At 67.1% G+C, this 17,042-nt stretch overlaps 4 protein-coding genes across 4 annotated transcripts; 1 reads left to right on the top strand and 3 right to left on the bottom strand.

The window, feature by feature from the left end:
• Positions 1 to 3,390: 3,390 nt before the first annotated feature.
• On the bottom strand, positions 3,391 to 6,986 carry EMIHUDRAFT_216905 (hypothetical protein; the record flags this gene model as incomplete). Its single annotated transcript, XM_005761440.1, has 9 exons — positions 3,391 to 3,474; positions 3,571 to 4,006; positions 4,091 to 4,251; positions 4,318 to 4,719; positions 4,968 to 5,180; positions 5,250 to 5,318; positions 5,451 to 5,702; positions 5,844 to 5,954; positions 6,297 to 6,986. The coding sequence occupies 9 exons, from the start codon at positions 6,984 to 6,986 to the stop codon at positions 3,391 to 3,393; spliced, it is 2,418 nt and encodes an 805-aa protein (XP_005761497.1).
• Positions 6,987 to 9,108: 2,122 nt separating this feature from the next.
• EMIHUDRAFT_216904 (hypothetical protein) lies at positions 9,109 to 9,869 on the bottom strand (the record flags this gene model as incomplete). The annotated part of the gene is made up of 4 exons (XM_005761439.1): positions 9,109 to 9,150; positions 9,240 to 9,401; positions 9,486 to 9,579; positions 9,667 to 9,869. 4 exons carry the CDS (start codon positions 9,867 to 9,869, stop codon positions 9,109 to 9,111), a joined length of 501 nt encoding a protein of 166 aa, XP_005761496.1.
• A 4,358-nt stretch (positions 9,870 to 14,227) lies between these two features.
• Positions 14,228 to 15,061, bottom strand: EMIHUDRAFT_216902 (hypothetical protein; the record flags this gene model as incomplete). The annotated part of the gene is made up of 4 exons (XM_005761438.1): positions 14,228 to 14,391; positions 14,480 to 14,519; positions 14,774 to 14,818; positions 14,927 to 15,061. The coding sequence occupies 4 exons, from the start codon at positions 15,059 to 15,061 to the stop codon at positions 14,228 to 14,230; spliced, it is 384 nt and encodes a 127-aa protein (XP_005761495.1).
• A 697-nt stretch (positions 15,062 to 15,758) lies between these two features.
• EMIHUDRAFT_48639 (bromodomain-containing protein) lies at positions 15,759 to 16,019 on the top strand (the record flags this gene model as incomplete). The annotated part of the gene is made up of 1 exon (XM_005761437.1): positions 15,759 to 16,019. A coding segment is annotated over one exon (261 nt), but the record flags the coding sequence as incomplete, so codon positions are not given.
• Positions 16,020 to 17,042: the final 1,023 nt, after the last annotated feature.

Raw genomic sequence — 17,042 nt, 5'->3', positions numbered from 1 at the left:
CCCACCCCCGTCTCCGCTTCCGCCGCCGCCGCCGCCTTCGCCACCCCCGCCGCCACCTTCTCCGTCGCCTCCTCCCCCGCCGCCGCCGCCGCCGTATCACCCGCTCGACTGCTGGCGCGCGTGCGGCGGGCCGGGCCCGTGCGACCGCCACTGCGGCGACGGCAAGGCGTGCTGCAAGACCGACTACTTTTCGCTCGGCTGCCCGCTCGTCGCGTGCGACGACTACCACTGCTGCGTGCCGGCGGCGCCCTTCCCGCCGCCCTCCCCGCCGCCGCCGCCGCCGCCGCCGCTCTCCCCGCCACGCCGCCCTCCCGCGCCGCCTCCGCCTCCGCCGCAGCAGCCGCCTCCGCCCTTCTCGGACGACACCGTCGAGGAGCGCGCAGAGGCGCTCGCGGCGCTGCTCGTGGCCGGGTCTCTCGCGTGCGCGCTGCTGGCGCGCTGCCGCCCTCGGAGGGAGAGCTCCTTCTCGCGCCTCTCCGTGCCGGCGGGCGGGAGGGAGGCGGCGAGGTCGCTCGGCGCGCGTTACGGCGTGCTTGCCTCCCTCGCGGTGAGCGGTCTCTGCGTCGGCTCGCACGCGCTCTTCCTGCACGCACAGCTGTCGGGCTCGGAGCAGGAGCACAAGCATCATCGTAATCATAGTCGTAATAATCATAATACTATTACTATTAATGCTATTACGAGAGGCTCTCGGGCTCGGAGCAGGAGTACCTAATCAATGGTTCGTAGTTAATGATTACAAAGTATCAATCAGCTCTCGGGCTCGGAGCAGGAGTACGAGCGGGACGAGCTGCACGGGCAGGGCATCTTCCACGCGGAAGTGTTTGCAGACGTCTCCTTCGAGCCGAGCGGCGCCGTCCAGACGGTGCTGGACGGGCTGCTCTGGCAGCAGTGCGGCGGGCTCCCCAAGGAGCTGGGCGGCGGCGGCCAGCACTCAGACGTGCAGTGCTCTTGGCTCGGCGCGAACGCGAGCGCGCAGCTGGCGGCCGGCGGCCAAAACGAGTGCTCTTTGATGGAGTGCCGCCGGATGGTCGCCTCGCAGACGGTCTTCTCCTTCTCGTACCTGTACTCGCTCATCGCTCTCTGGCGCACCGACCGCGTCGTCGACGCCCAAGGCAACGGCCGCCCCGACAAGGACCGCCGCTACGTGGGCAAGTGGTCCAAAGCGTGGACTCGCGAGCGCGAGGCGCGGCTGCGCGCGTGCGGCGACATGTGGCCCTCCTGCACCGATTACGGCCCGTACCCCGACTGCAACAAGTGGGGCTGCTGGGCCTCCTTCGAGCAGTGCTCCGGCTCGCGCCTGCTCGGCGACCCGTTCTTCGACTTCCCTCCTCCGCCCGACGGCGGGCCAGGCTGCGAGCTCGAGTACCCGGGCCGGCCGGCGGCGGCCTTCCTCTTCTTCTCGTCGCTCTGCTGGCATCACCTCGAGCGCTCGCGCTGCACACGTCCACGACACGTCCACGACACGTCCAAGACATGTCCCGTAGGCCGCACCTCAAGCTGCTCGCGCTGCACGCCGCTTGGTACGCGCCGCTGCGCGCCGCGCCGCGCCGCAACGTGCTGTGGCTGCTCGCCGTGCTCGGGAAGTGGTCCTTCTCGGACGTGATGGTGGCGGCAGCGCTGCTCGCCCTCCTCTTCGTCAACCTCAACGCGGGCCTCGCCGCCAATCGCTTCATCTCCGAGCTGCTCGGCCACTCCTTCCCTCCGGTGCTCGGCTCGCTCACGCTCAACACGACTGCCTTCCTGCGCGTCATCGGCGAGGAGGCGATGGGCCTACGGGACATGTCTTGGACATGTCGTGGACGTGTCCTGGACGTGTGTAGGCGAGGAGGCGATGGGCCTCTTTTGCGCCGCGGTGCTCCTCTCGCTCGCGACCGGCGTCCTCGTCGGCCCGCTCGACGAGCGACCAAGAGAAGCTTCCCTGATCCGTCTCGGAACCTTCCCACAGGCGTCCTCGTCGACCTGCTCGACGAGCGACACCGCCAGCCCGCCACAACGCCGCCGCCCGCCAACTCCTTCGTCGCTGCGCGGAGGGCGAGCAACAGCGGCGAGCTGGCGCCGTCCTTGGTGTGGGAGATCGAGCGCATGTCGGCGGCGGCGGTGGGGCACACGCTGCTTGTGCTCGCGACGGGCGTCACGCTTGCCGTCGCGCTGACCTCTCCGGTCCTGCGGCGAGACGTGAGCGGTTCCTTCATCGACGACGTCACGCGCGCGGCGGCCGAGGCGGGTTCTGCCGTGAGCGGCTTCGCTGAGGACTTCAACTTGCTGCAGCTCGCCTACCTCTGCGGCGCCGCAAACGATTGGGACGTGGTCTCGACTCTGCACGCCGCAACCTTCTTCGTCTTCGTCGCCGTCGGGCCCGTGTTGCGCACTGTGACGCAGCTGGCGCTGCTCACGCTGCCGCTGTCGCCGGACGTGGCACACTGGCTGCTCGCCGTCTCGCAGCACGCCGCAGTCTTTTACGGCCTCGACGTGATGCTGGTGGCGGTGCCGCTGCTGCAGGTCACCGTCGAAAACATGTCTGACGGCATGTTCACGCCGCAGACCTTCGCGCTCTGCCGGGACACACACTGCTTCCAGCTCGCCGCCGTGCCGCTCCGCGCCTACCGCACGCTCGCGGTGAGCGTGGCGCTCTTCTTGCTCTCCGGCTACGACGGCTCCTTGACGCATCGCTTCCTGCACGCCGCAGCACACCCACACGACGTGCCGCCGCCCAGCTGCTGTCGCAAAAGCAGAGCTGCGGAGGGCCGCACTCGCGGGGGGGTGCGAGGCGGCGAGGAGCGGGCGGGCGGCAACGCGGGCGTCGGGTCGGGCGGAAACAACGGCAACGGTGGGCAACATGGAAGGAAAGGCGGCGGCAGCGACTCTGCAGTGACGTCGCGCCGCAGCTCCTCGGTGGCTGTGCAGATGCAATAGTGCAGGGGGGGGGGGGGGGGGAGGGGGCGCCGTGCCCAGTACGGTCGGAGGTGGTTCGTGCTTGCGGTTGGAGGAGAGGGAGGAAGCGGTGGTCAGTGGTGCCGAGCACGTGTCATGTGTGTCTGTGTGTCACATGCCATGTTGAGCTTCATGGCACCGATATGAGTCTTCAGCGGTCTAGTACGTTGTCCGTTGTGAAGTGACGCCGACTCTTCACAAGGGTCTGCAGTGTCGTGTACAAACCACCCACAACTGCTGCGCCTCCCCGCGGTGTGGGCCAGTGCCGCACTGCGCCAGTGGGGGCACCGCCAGGGCGCAGGGGGACGAGCTCTATTTTATCGGGAGGCTGTCGCAGGGTCCAGGGATAGACGCCCCTCTCGCGCGCCGTCTCGGAGTCGCGGACCACGGAGAGTAAGGTTTTGTGAGTGCGCGTGGCTTTTGCTTCGCGGCGCGCCGTCGTCTCTGTCCTCTGCCTCTTCACCCACTGGCGAGAGCAGTGGCGCTCGTGCGCAGCGCCTCGCGGCTCGCCTTCAGCAAAGCCGCCTCCGACTCGCGCACCGCCTAAGGACAAGACAGTGCTGCCTGTTGTCTAGGCCCTGTTGTCTAGGCCCGCCATGCTCCCGTGGAGTGCGGCGCGTGGCGGCACGCCTCGCACACGGCTTTGCGAGGCCCATCACGCAGCGGCGGCGGCAGCGGCAGCTCATCCGACTCGAGCGCCTGGCGCGCGTTGGAGCGGACGGGGGCGCCCGCCAGCCGCACCAGCAGCTCCTCCACTGCGGCGCGCATCGCCTTGGCAGCGGCAGCGGCTGCGGTACGCACAGCGGCGGAGGCGGCGGCCTTGCGGCCTGCGGGCAGCAGCTCGTCCCATCGGCTGCGGAGCGCGGCGGCAACGGGCGCCTCGAGCTGCGAGAGATGGACCAGTCGCCGCTGCGCCGGCGGCGAGTAGCCGCCAGACGCGCGCATCCCCTCGCCCACCCGGCTGCAGCGGCGGGAGAGGGCAGCTGCAGCGTCGCTGATTGCAGCTTCGGCCCGCGCCTCGAGAGCAGCCGCGTCGGTGCCGGCGGCGGCCAACTTGGCGACGAGGGTGGAGGCGCTGACGAGAGAGAGGAGCACTTCCCACTCGCCCTCCTCGTCGCCCTCCTCGCCCCCCGCGCCTCCGGCGGCGCCGCCACCGCACAGCTCGCGCAGCGACGCCTCGGCCTCACACAGCACGGCCTCCTCTGGCGGCGGAAAGAGACAGCGGGCGCTCCCCGCAGACGAGGCGCCCCCAAAGTACAGGTGGAGGAAGCGGAGCAGCCGCTGGCGGCGAGGCAGCCAGTCGCAGCGAAGCATGCGGACCTAGTTACGGTATGGGTTAGGGTAAGGGTAAGGGTTAGGCAGCCAATCGCAGCGAAGCGTGCGGACCGTGCTGGCGGAAGGAGGCGGCGGCGACAGCGTGAGGCCGGCCAATGCGCCGCAAGAGCCCTCCGGCACGCTGGAAGAGCCGGCCGGAGGAGGGGGCGGCGCGGAGGCGGACGGCCAGCGGGTAGTGAGTGACTCGAGGTCGAGAGTGTCTGGCATCGCATGCAGCTGGCTGGCGGTGAGCGGCACGTCGAGCAACGGACTGCCCTCGCCGAGGGCGGAGCGCGCCGCGTCGGCGGAACCGTCCGAGGCGCCGAGGGCGACGAGGCGCTCCATGACGGCGGCGGCGACGCCCCACCACGAGCCGCGGACGGCGCGCTCGAACGCGACGAGCTCGAGCGCCTGCGCCGGATGGCCCTGCCGCAGCGCGAGGAGTGTGTTCTCCGCGACGTCCCTCAGCCCGTCCTGCCTCCAGCGGCGGAGGCCGGAGAGGAGGAGGGGGAGCTCGCCCTCGCGGGTGGGGCAGCCGAGCTCGAGCGCCGCGGGCAGGACGAGGTGTGAGAGGGACTCGTACTGCACCTGCAGCCCGGAAACCGCGAGCGGTGCGCCACCGCGTCTCGAGGTCTCGAGGTCTCGAGGTCTCGCGGTCTCGCGGTCTCGCGGCGGGGCGCCTGCTTGATGTCGGCGCCGCGGAAGAGTTTGACCGCCCGCACCGGCGCGCCGAGGCAGAGCAGCGCGACGCAGAGCGCGACCGAGAGCTGCGCGTTGTGCGGCGATGCCGCGTGCCCTGCCTGCAGCGTCGCAGCGGCGAGCGCTGCTGAGGCGAGGTCGGCGGCGCTGCCTCGCGAGGGGTAGCACCACTCCACCATCGGGGCGCCGAGCTGCAGCTCCGCCGCCAGCAGGGGGAGCTCGTCGGCAGGCCGCACCTACCGCGCAGGGCGAGCCTCGGAGGGAGGGGCGGCCCTACCCCCCGCGCAAACCCGCCGCGAGAGGACCTCGCGCTCGTCCATCGCAGCGGCGAGGTCGGCGGCGGAGGCGTGCGCAGCGACGAACTGCGCGGCGAGCTGTCGCCGCTCGTCGACCGACTGCGCCGCCGCGGCGCCGCCGCCGATCCGCCACTCGCCGAGGGCGGAGAAGCGGCGGAGCCAAGCCCTCCGCTCGCCTAGGGGCGCGTCCGGCGGCGGCGGCTGCCCGACCTCAGCCTCGAGCTGCTGCAGGAGGGCGGAGAGCGAGGCGGCGGGGAGGGCGCGCAGGTAGGGGAGCACGTCGTACACGGCGCACTGCTTGTGGCTGTACGCGCGCCAGTACGCCCTCAGCGCCTCGAGCAGCGGATCGTACGAGGCGGGGCGCGGGGACAGCTCCGCCGTCTCGCCCGCCGCCTCGCCACCGCCGGCCGCCTCCTCGGTGTCGAGTAGACCGGGGGCGAGCCGGAGCAGACTCGCCTCCAGCTCCGCGGCGGCGAGGAGCGGGCCTCGCCCGCCGCCGGCGCTGCCAGCCGCGGCGCCGCCCGCGGCCGAGGATCCCCCACCCGAATCTCCACCCCCGCCTCCGCCGCCACCGCCCCCGAGCTCCGCCAGCACCGCGCGGACCTCGGCCTCGGCCTCGGCACCGCCGGCGCGCAGCGACGAGCGCACGAAGCCGACCAGCGCGCCCCAGTCGCCGGGCGAGAGGAGGAGGAGCTCGCGCTGCGCCTCGCGCGCCTGCCCCGGGGAGATGGGTGTGAGATCTCCACGTGTACTGTGGATGTGTGGATGTGTGTGTGTGTGATGCATGTGGCGCCTGTGCCGGGGAGGTGGACTGGGCTCCTCGACCGGGCAGGGCTCCTCCTCCTCTGGCGACTCCTCTCTCTCTGTGGCCGGGGGTGGGCGGGTGGGCGGGTGGCGGGTGGCATCGCCCTCCTCTGCTGCGCGGCCCGTCGCCTCGAGCAGCGAGGCGCGGGCTCGGCCTCGCTCGGCGGCGGTGGGGAGCAAGCCTCCCTTGGCGTCGAGCAGCGCGAGCGCCTAGTGCCAGCAACGCGCTGCGGTCGAGCCAGCCAGACGCACGACTGTGGCTCGCTGCCTCCGCTGCGTCGCCTCCTCGCTGGCGCCTGCCCGCCGGTGGGCTGCGAGCCGCAGCTGGAGCTCGCCTTCAGTGCTGACCTCGGCTCGGGCCATCATCGCCGTGGCGAGCCGCAGCAGCTTCTGCCGCTGGGCCTCGTTCGCCGCCGCCGCCGCCTCGTCGCAGGCCGCAGTGGCGGCCGCGTGAGTGGGCGGCGCGAGCGAGTCCGCCTGCAGGAGCGCCATCGCGACGGCCCACGAGAGGTGCGAGGCGCGGCCCGACGCCTTGTACAGGCGCAGCGCGAGCAGCTGCGCCGGCCCGTACGCGGCCGCTTGCAGGTGGCATCGGAGCAGTTCGACGGCAATCTCCTCCGACTGCGGCTTTGCCTCGTGCCCGCGCTCGCAGATGGCGGTCGCCTCTGAGGCGAGGCCGGCGCGCCGAAAGACCATCAGCACTGTCGAGAGGGTTGCCTCGTGCGAGCAGGCCACTGGGCTGGACACGAGCTCACGCGCAACAGAGAGCGCCTCGTCGAACCGGCCGCATCGCTGCAGTCCGAGCGCCTTGAGCGCTTTGACTAGAGGGTAGTCGGCCTTGGCCAAAAGTGCGTTGCAGTGCTTGACGGCCTGCTTGTTGTTACCCGAGTCGAGGCTCTCGTAGATGGCCTGCAGGCGCTGGTTCGCGGCACTTCCGCTCATGTCTCGACGTTTTGCTGCGGGCGCTGCGCGAAGCGGTTTCTTTTCTACTGGCGCTACCGCAGCACTCGCAGCTCCCATTGCACCCCCCCCCCCCCCCCCCCAGCGAGGCAAGCAAGGCTTGCAACGAGCCACGGCGGCGGCGCGTGCGGGATCGGACAAGCGGTGCCCCTGGTCGCGTGCAGGCGTGCGACCTCCGCGTGCTCGCCGTCGTCGCGCGCGGCGACGCCGCAAATGCCTCCCCCGCGCCAACCAAGGCGCCAACCAAAGTGCTACAACCGGAGAGCTGGCCCGGTCACTCGAGGAGGTGCGGCGGTACGTTCCGACGCCGCCGCCCTCGCGCCCGGGGAGACGGGATCTCGGGACCGCCGCGGCCGTGGAGTCAAGATAGAACTTAACCCAAAGCGCAGAACCAACCCTCTCGGAGACTCGTGTTTACTTCGTTATGCTTATGGCCCCGCGGCCGCTCCCTGCGAACGCGCACCCCCCACGGGTCAGGGCTCTCTACACTCATAGCCCCGCGCAACCCGATGCCGATCATCCGGCCCGCGATGGGCGCGCGCTTGCCGCGCTTCTTAGCTCCCCGGCCCTGTGGGGGGTGTGAGGTTACCGACTCACTCCAAGTGCTCCAAGTGCGGAGGTGAGGGGTACCAATCCTCGCTTATACCTTGCAAAATCCTGTCGCAGAGGTCGTGCCTAGGTGGGCGGGACGATCGTCCCCCGGTCGTCTGTCGTGTCCTCTGTCGTCGACTAGGTCCAGCCCTGGGGGTGAGCCGGGTTGTGACATTTGGCGATTCCGCGGCTTACTGGGTCCCTGAGCCGCTCCCCGTGTGCGATTATTGTGGCCCAGGCATGGTACTGATAGTAAACGGGTCAGAACCGGCCAAACACAGGCTACAGCCCCACACACGCGCCCGCCATAGCTCCTGGAGAGCATGCGCGAGTGACGCGCTACAAGCCGCGAGAGTGGCATCAGAGGCAGGAACGACGTGCTCTTGCTGCACCTTGCAGCTGCACCGAGTGTGCTCGCAGTGTATGCCACGGCCGCCGCCTGCGGCATTGCTCTCGTGCAGCTAAGGCGACGCAGGTCCATCAGCAGGGCTCATCCAATGCGAGCACACATTGTGCTTAGCCGCGGGCAGGTGGCAGTGCACAGCTGCACACCGGCTGTGGCGGCTCGAATGTCCCCGGCAGTGCTGCTAGTCATCAACTTGCGTATTAGGGCCGCAGCAGACTGCTGCTGTGGCAGCAGCAGCAGCCTGCTGCTGCCTGATTCAGTCAAGCCAGCGGTGCAGCGAGGCGTGCAGAATTCGCGCGGTTTGGTACCTCCTGAGGCTGAGCGCGTTCAGACTCGGTGACCGGAGTTGGATGGTCCGATGGAGCTCGGCGAGCTCCATCGGACCATCCATGGCCGGACGGCGGAGCGTGAGGTGGCGAGCGGAGAGATGTACCGCAAGACCAAAAAAACACGGATCTGACGCGATGTCCCAAAACGTCAGATCTGGCTCACCCAGGGCTGGACCTAGTCCGTCAGACTGTCAGAGTATATGACAGTCTGTCCTCTCTCGACACCCCCCACGCCCCACGGACGCGCCCAGCCCCACAGACAGGCCCAGCCCCCTACGATAGGGCTCTATCCTCTAGTGCAATATAAGCTTGGGCCGCGATCCACTGCCACTCGCTTGACCTAGAGCTTTTCTTTTCGCTCCACAGACTCGCTCTCCACACACCACAGTCCCCTGCTCGCCGGCCCTGCGGATCTTTTTAAAGTAGCCGATCGGAGGGCGGCGGCGGGCTACCAAGCCCGTTCACACTCCAACCAGGGGCTGGCCGCGATCACCGGTCCGCGACCGGTTGGTCGCTTCTTTCTTTTCTTAATAGCAGACGCCGCTCTCCCGGACCGGTACAGCCCGCGAGCGAGCCATGGCCCCACATGCCTGGCGCTCAACCCCCCCTTGAGGACCTTTTCTTGGCGTCGGCCTCGAGGTGTCGGCGGAGCCCGGAGGAGGGGTGGCACTCATTCGTGTCGCCTCCTCACCCGCCGCCCAGTAACGCAAAGGACCGGGCTCGCCGGACCTGTCTCAGCCCTCGCAGTCGCCTCTCGAACTCACAGACATCTCTACTCTTACTCTGTCCCCCTCTCCCGAACAGAGCGGAGGCGATCAGCCTCGAGGGGGAGAGGGGGGGGGCGGGGGCACCGGCTCCCCCTCGGCCGCTGCCCTCTCCGCCGCCCTCTCCGCAGCTCTCTCTCCGCACCTCGCCCTCCGGGTAGTTGTCCAGCTCCCAAGTCTCCCGCTCCAGCTCCTTCTGCACGTAGCTGTTGTACGCGCGCGAAGAGAGCCACTCGCCCGCGCCTGCAGGCGAGGCGCGAGCTAAGCGGGGGCCGCGCCGCTGCGAGGCGAGGGACCGCTCTGCCGTCTGCCGTCTGCTGCTCGTGGCAGATTGAGGTGCGTCGCTCTACTGTGGGAGCGGCGCGCCCATGGAGAGGGCGTCGGCGAGCACGTTGGACACGCCCATCGCGAGGATGGCGACGGCCGGAACGTGCGCGCCGACCGCGCCCGAGACGATAGCGAACGAGGTCAGGATCCCGTCAAGCCTGATTACGGTGACGAGAGGGTGAGGGGCTCGCTCGAAGTGGTCGCTCAGGCGGCAGCAGGGCGGATGGAAACAGCACGCGGCGCACCCGCCGAAGACGATGCTCTTCACCCGCCCTCCGCCCTCCTGATGGGCTTCGCTCGCGCGCGGGTCCACGACCACCGGCGCAGCGTGCGCCGCTCGGCTGGCGTTGATGTCGCCGGTGGCAAACGCTCCGCGTGCAGCCTCGAGGTCGCGCGTGGGCCCGCGGCCTTGGCCCGGGAGTAGGGGCTCGCCCAGCTGTTGAGTCATATCGTCTCGCACAGGGCTCGCGGGCTTTCTTCGCAGAAGAGGGCTCGCGCCTCTTCCTGGTAGCCAAACAGTGTGTTCGCCCAGAAAAAGAAATTGAGTGAAGCGGCGTGGCGTGGAGCGGTTGTGCATCCGTCCGGGGCCCCTCCGCGCCGGGGAGGCGTTGTTGGAGGCTAGGACGCAAGCGTCCGTCGCCCTTTTCAAACTCGGGGCCCACTCCGCTACCTTGTACCTACGCTCCGACCCGAATTTGGAGGGCAGCCTGAAGTTTAAGCATTAAGGTGTTGCTGCGCAAAAGGGGTCGGACACAGGGCGCAGCTCATGCTAAGAGCTAGAAGGGTAGATGGAGAGAACAAGCACCCTGTCCCGTTATTGCGTACACCAACACCACAAAGCTCTCTCTCACTCTCTCCTGCTCCTCACACTCAGGCGTCAGGGGGGTCACGACTACCGAGTCCCGTCCTGAAGAATTTGGAGGGCCTGCCTGTACTCTAACGCCAGGCCCTATCTTTTCTTTTGTGGGACCTTGTCATGTGAGAGAGTGCGTTGCCGTTGGGCTCTTGTGTCTCTCCGGTTTCCACGCGTACGGATTCTTGTTTTGTTTTCATCTCTCTCTCTCTCTCTCTCTCTCTCTCTCTCTCTCTCTCTCTCTCTCTCTCTCTCTCTCTCTCTCTCTCTCTCTCTCTCTCTCTCGCGGGGTCGCAGTACCTACGACGCGACGTGGCACGTGGGTGGGTCAAGAGCGCCATAACGCGGCTGGTGCTAGGGCTGGTGTTCGTGAATGAATGGAAAAACCTTGGGCGGCATCCTTTGTTTCGCACAAAAGGGCCCTGCAATAGGTAGGTACCCCCTATTTTCATCTTTTTTCGCTTCGCTGCGCGGCCTGGGGATAGGTAGGTAGGTAGGGCGTTTTGGCGCGAGTCAGTGGCGACAGACCCCCCTATCCGGCTAGGAGCCGGAACCCTGGGGCGGCCCGTGGCAAAATTCACACCTCGCGGGAGACTACTTATGTTTTCGTAAACATAGTCGTGGCCCCCCGCTACGTCGCACGAACGGGACTGGGTAGCGGGGGGCTAAAAACAACAAATCTCTCTAACACGGACCGGACGGTGTGCATGGGCCATGGGGCGGCGTCGGCGCTCCCTTTCGTCCGTCCACCACACACGCAGCCCCGATGAGAGATTTTTGAAAACCAACAAGCAGATGTCCATGGCTGCAGTGCAGCCAGTCACTTGATCACACCATGAAGTACAGCGATCGCCATCTCGCTGGCCTCTCCGCAAGCGGCAAGGCCTCCCGACCGCGTCGAACTCATCGACGCGGGCTCTCTCGGCTACGGGACCGGCCCCAGCTTCGGCTGACGCGGCGGGGGCGAGGCTGGACGCGGTAGCGGCCAAGACCTCTGCGCTGCTGGTTCCCCCGACATAACCGGCGCGCGAGCAGCGCGGACGGTCCGGGCTCCGGCGCGCAGAGCCGCAGACCGCACCCCCGGTAAGCCCGATTGGGCACCACCCCACTGCGGCAGCAGCTCATCGCCTTTCGCAGTCCCTCGCCGATTCTCGCTGCAACCTTCATGCCACCTCGCGGTCGTCCCACTCTCGTCGTGCTTGCAAGTTTCTTTTCTCTTCTCACGGGTTTGTCTGGTGGGGGGGGGGCCGGGCGGGGCGGGGCGGGGTGGATCGGGTCGGGTCGGGGTGGGGCGGGGTTGCTCGGGTCGGGGTGGGGCGGGATAGTGGGGTGTGTGGTTGGGGATGTCGGGGTGGGGAGTGGGTCTGGGTGGGCGCCGGAGTGGGAGTGGTGTGACTGCTCCTGTGGTGCGGCGTGCGGGCGACGGCTTCTGAGGAAGCCGTCGCCCGCGCCTTGCCTGTCGCGTGAATCGTGGGGTGCGACCTTCTTTAGTCCGGATCATGTAGTCCCCACAATCGCTGTTGCGGGATCGCTTGTGTTGTGTTCTGTTTTCTGTCCGCTTTATCTTCTTACCTTTAAGGTCATTCACGGGTGTCCGCGGCCCACTGAGCACTGTGCCCGCTGGTAGGACAGTGACCGCCGCAAACCCTGTGTTTTGCTCCATGGGATCTCGGATATTTTTTGTAGGCACCTGAACGCCAAAAAACTAGTATGTCTTCGAGGGAAAAGTAATCTGGGAATCTGCTCACCACGGATCCCCAAAACAAAGGGCTCCAGGCCCCAAATGACGTGTGAGTGTTAGAGTTGTTTGGTATTGCTAAAAAACTCTCTCGGATCCCCGCCTCATCGAGAAACTTGCACAAAAGACATAGGCCAAAATGCCGATGTGGTTGAAATAGTAAGGGGAGGGCTCCCAGGGCTTGGAGGTCTTTTTAGTTGCAACCATGATGATAGGCAAGGCGTTCAGGAAAGTGAAAGAAGAGGACATGGTTCGACCTCGCGTGCGAGATGTGTGTCGCGACCCCTCGTCGCGGACACCTCCCGACACGGTGTGAAGACAACAGTCAACACAACTCCTCTCTCGACCGCTACTACGCCGCCGCTCTTCTCACTGCGCAGCTCACGGCTCTCCCTCCTGTTCCATCTCCTCCTCCTTCGCCGCCTCCTTCGCCTTCTTCGCCGCCTCCTCCGCCCGCTTTGCGGCCCTCTCCGTCGGCGTCAGTTTGACGAACTTGACCTCGTCCTCCTTGCCGATCACGGCCTTGAACTCCTTGTGGTAGAGGCAGGTCACCGACCTCACACCCTTCGTCGTCTTGGTGAGGTTGTGGTCCTTTGAGCCGCAGAGCGCGCAGCCGTACTCCCGCTTAGAAGCCGGCTGCAGCGGCGGCGTCCCCGGCGGCGTCTGCGGTCCGGCCTGGATTTGCCCGTACCGCCTGGCCCCAGCAGCATCACAGTCGGGTCCAGCCCGGCGCGGCTGAAGGCCTTCACGAAAGTGTCCGAAGTTGCTCCCATCGCTTTCAGCCGAGCCCGGAGCCGGACCGCGCGATAGAAGGCCCGGCCAGCGCAGCGTTGCTCCGGATTGAGCGGCGGACTTCCCGGGTCGTCAGACCCGATTCGGCGCCGTTCTTGCCAATCTCGATCCAGGGCGAGATACTCCTCCTCCGTAACCTCCGCAAACGGGCCATCGTGCTCGGGCGTATTCGCCTCAGAAACTGCCGCGCTCAAATCGATCTCTGAGGTTTCACTTTGCGTGCCTCATTTGTTCCCACGCGCGTTCAGGGTCGTAAGGTTCGTTCAGGTACTTTGCCACGTACGCCTCATATGCTACCATCCGACGGTTGTAGCCCGCGACCGACTCTGCCGAAAACCTGTATGGCCAGAATGTCCCTGTCCCCGATGGCCAGCCATCTGCGTCGAGAGGGCAGCTGTCAAGTTCCTCCTCAGCTCTCCCCTCATTGGGCGTCTCGGAGCTCGCATAGGTTGGCGGCGGAGTAGGACCGTTCCGCTTGCGGGGGGGACGAAAGCATGGAATGCAACCTTCCGCTAGCAGAGCGAGCCTCTCGACGCGTGTCGACGAGGATGGTAGCCATTCGAACCTGCCACTCTCCGTTCTGAAAAAGCAGTACGAGCGTCCGCACGCAATTACAAGGTGGGCGCCAAAGCCCCGCCGGTACAATCGCAGCTCCTTCCTCCGCAGCGCCTTAAACCGCCTTCGGCGCTTTTTTGCCAATTCGCGCTTCGCTTGAACTGAATTGCGGTGTCGCACGAAGTCCAGGCAGTGGTCGAGGAGCAAGTTTGTAGCAAGCGGGGTCGCAACCACGAGCACGGAACCGTCTGTTGCGATCAAAGAAGCGACCTTGACACCTGAGTGGAATGCCGCGATGCCGTGCGTAACCAACAGCGGGTCGTTGTTGACGAGTGGCGTGAGTACCATCAATGTTGGCACCATGGCAAAGGCGCAACTCTGAGGTGATTTCACGAGCATGCGCACCCATTTGACGCAGAGGTATCCGACAGCCGAGCCGGCTTCGTAGCCGCTGAGAAATGCAGAGTTGCCGCCGAGGGAGACCAAGCCCGGTGGCAATCCGAAGCATCGTGATCGAACGGTGCAGAGCCACTCAAAGTACTCTGTGCGCTCATCAAGAAGCAGGTATCTATGGCTAGCCCAAGACGAAGCTGAGTAGTAGTATCGGGTAGCGTTTGAAATCAGCTGAACTTGATTTCCTTCCAGCGCCCAATGCCGCACCGAAAGGTGTGTTCCGACAAGCCGCAATGGGGCAACATGACCTGGTTTGAGCTCCCAATTTCGCAGCGAAAGGTGTGCATCGAGATTCAGCAACGGGGCAAGTCCTTCAGGCCAACGCCAATCGCAATCGTTTCGCAGTTGGGGCGAAGTTCGGTCTTCCTCTTCGTCATCGATCGGCGGCGAGAGGCGGCGAGTGGTGACGCGAATTTCAACCGAAATCGCGCCACCCTTTGTGCACTTTGAACGCAATGATGTTGTTGTGACGGTTGAATTTTTGCCGATTTCTGTAAGCGTCCATTTTTGAATAGGTTTGGAAACCACCGAGGGGTACAATTCCACATAATTCATCCGACGGAAACGTGGCGATGGCACCTGATTCGGGGCGCAGTGGGGGGGGGGGGGGTGAGGATTTGGTTCTGATGAAGGTGGGGCAGCACCGAGGGGGATGGGGGAGGGTCACCGTTTGGGCGAGCCAAGGCTGTGGCGCCGACGGCGGCACCCTTGTACGAGGCTGTGAGGGGAGCGGCGGCGAGAGGGGGGGCGGCGGCGACGCAGGCGAGCCGCGCGCGCGCGCGACTGACGGAAGCGCGGGCGGCGGGAAAAAGGAGAACGGCGGCGGCGGCGAGGCGCAAAACGGGGGCGGCGGAAGTGGGGGCGACGGCGGCGGCAGAGTGAACGGCGGCGCGCGCACGGACGGCGACGAAATCGACGGCGGGGAGGGGTGGGGCTGCATGGCGGCGGCGGACGCGCGCACATTTGTCGTGCTTGCGCATTGGCACTCGACGTCCTCCTCGGCGACCTGCGTGCGCGCGGGAACGGCAGGGGTCATTTCGCGCGCACCGGGCGGCGCCGTGCTCGCAGCAGCCGGGATCGCGGCAGAGTATGGTGGAGAGCTCTACCCGCGCACCTGCCCAGCGATGAGGTCGACGCCGCTCCTGGCAGGCGAGGCAGGGATCTCGGCGACGTTGGAGAGCGGGCGCACGATGTCGTGGGCGACGCCCGTCCGCAGCCACGTCGTGGTGACGACGATGGCGAGGAGCATCACGGTGGAGAGGAGCGTCCCGGCGCTGCTTGGGCTCGCTCGAGTTTCCGGTCTAGGCGCGGCACGGGGTTTTTCATTTATCAGGGCTTGGAGGTGGACCTCCAAGAATTCTTTTGTCTCTGCGGCCGCACGCCGGCGCGGAACCGATGTCGCCTCTGGAGCCGGAGCTCACTCCCCCGACTGCTTTGCTCGTCGTCCTCGCCGTCCAGCGCCACGGCGCGGACGACTGGAGCCGCGTCTCCGAAGCGGTCGGCGCCGCCCTCGCCGCGCTCGGCTACGAGGAGGACGCGAGCGCGGCGCGGTGCGAGGAGGTGCACAGGGAGCAGGAGGCGGAGGAGGGTGACGCCGCGCTGTCCAAGCTAGCGGGCGAGCTCGCCGCGAGCCGGGTCGCCGAGCTCACCGCGGTGATCGCTGCCCTCCGCGCCGCCGCCGCAGACGGCCAGCGCGAGGCCAAGAGCCGGTCGGGCGCGCGGCGAGCCTCCACATCGGAGCCGGCGGCCGAGTCGACGTTGAGCAGCGCCGAGACGACGGATGGCGTCGACCCGTGGGTCGAGCTCGCGCAGGAGGAGAAGAATCCGCGCCGCGCGAGCGTCCAAGGCGCCGCCCCCTCCGCAGCCGCTTCTCTCCGCCCCTTCCCGCCCTCCGCCGCCCAGCGCCGACGCCGCACGCGCGCGCTCGCCTGGCTTCGCGGACAGGCGCGCTGCTCAAGTTCGTCGTCTCGATCACCAAGCACCGGTGGGCCCACCCGTTCAAGCGGCCCGTCACCGAGAAGGAGGCGCCAGACTACCGCGAGATCGTCACGGACCCGATGGACTTTTCGACGCTGCGCAAGAAGGTGGAGGGAGGCGCGATCCGCGACGTCGCCTCGCTGGTGTCGGACCTGAATCTCATCTTCAACAACGCGATGCTCTACAACCCAAAGGGCTCCGACTACCACACGATGGCCTCCACGCTCAAGACCGTCGTCGCGCAGCAGCTGGCGGCCTACTCTTCCTGGTACAGCGAGGCGCAGCCCGCGCACGACTCGCCCTTCCCGCCGCTCGGCGAGGCCGCCGCGCCTGCAGAGGCCTCGGCCGCCGCGCATGACGACGCCGATGAGCCGGACGAGGCGGCCGAGGAGGGCGCCGCGGGAGCAGAGGCGGGCGAGGCGCCGGCGCAGGCGCAGCGGAGTCGCAAGCGGTCGAGCGGCAGCCAGCGGTCCGGCTCGAGGAAGCGGTAGAGGGGGCGGGCGTCGCGGGGCACGGGGCAACTCCGACGTGTGGCGCCTTTCCTTTTGTGTCGCGCCGGTGCACGGCTTTTGCCTTGAGCCGTAACGACGGGGACGTGAAATAACTCTTATTCTTACCCGGGGCAGTGTTTTTTTCGACTGCGCGATGGCCGGCGCACACGCACCGGGGGGTCCGGTGCCGCGCAATTGTCACGATTGAGATGACCAAAAAGTGTAGTATACGGTGTCTCCACCTCGCTGTGCCCTGTGGCACCGCTCGCGCGTCGCAACAACCCCTTGAGCTCTCGTGTGTCGGACTCGCTCGCCCGCGGTGTTTCACGGGTGAGTGTACTGCGGAGGAGCCACGCCGGCCTCATGCTCCCTGTCGACGGCCGAGGCGCGGAGAGACGGACTAGATGGTGTCTGCGATGTCCCCTCCGCGGTCCTCGTCCTCCGCCTCTGCGTCGAAGTCGAAGTTGTCGTCGCCGAACTCCTCGCCGTCCATGTTGTCGGCCGCGTTGATCTGCGGCGGAGGAGGCGGGGTGGGCACGCCTCCCGGCGCCGCAAGCCGCGCCCCGCAGCCCGCCGCCCGCCGCTCTCTTTCCTTTCTTCTTCTTGCGGGCTGCGCTGGGGGTGGCGCGCCGCGCTTGGCGTTATGGGTGTGTTGAGGGCTGCCTGATCTACGATGGCTGGAGAATGCTGGATTTGATCGAGAGTTTGGTCTGTGGACTGTTTTGCTATGCGTTCGCACGGTTACACGTGTTAGGCGGAGAG

Source organism: Emiliania huxleyi (assembly GCF_000372725.1).
Source record: "Emiliania huxleyi CCMP1516 unplaced genomic scaffold EMIHUscaffold_71, whole genome shotgun sequence".
Lineage (NCBI taxonomy): Eukaryota > Haptophyta > Isochrysidales > Noelaerhabdaceae > Emiliania > Emiliania huxleyi.
The sequence above is the reverse complement of the archived record's forward strand: the minus strand, read 5'-3'. Positions and strand labels throughout refer to the sequence as shown.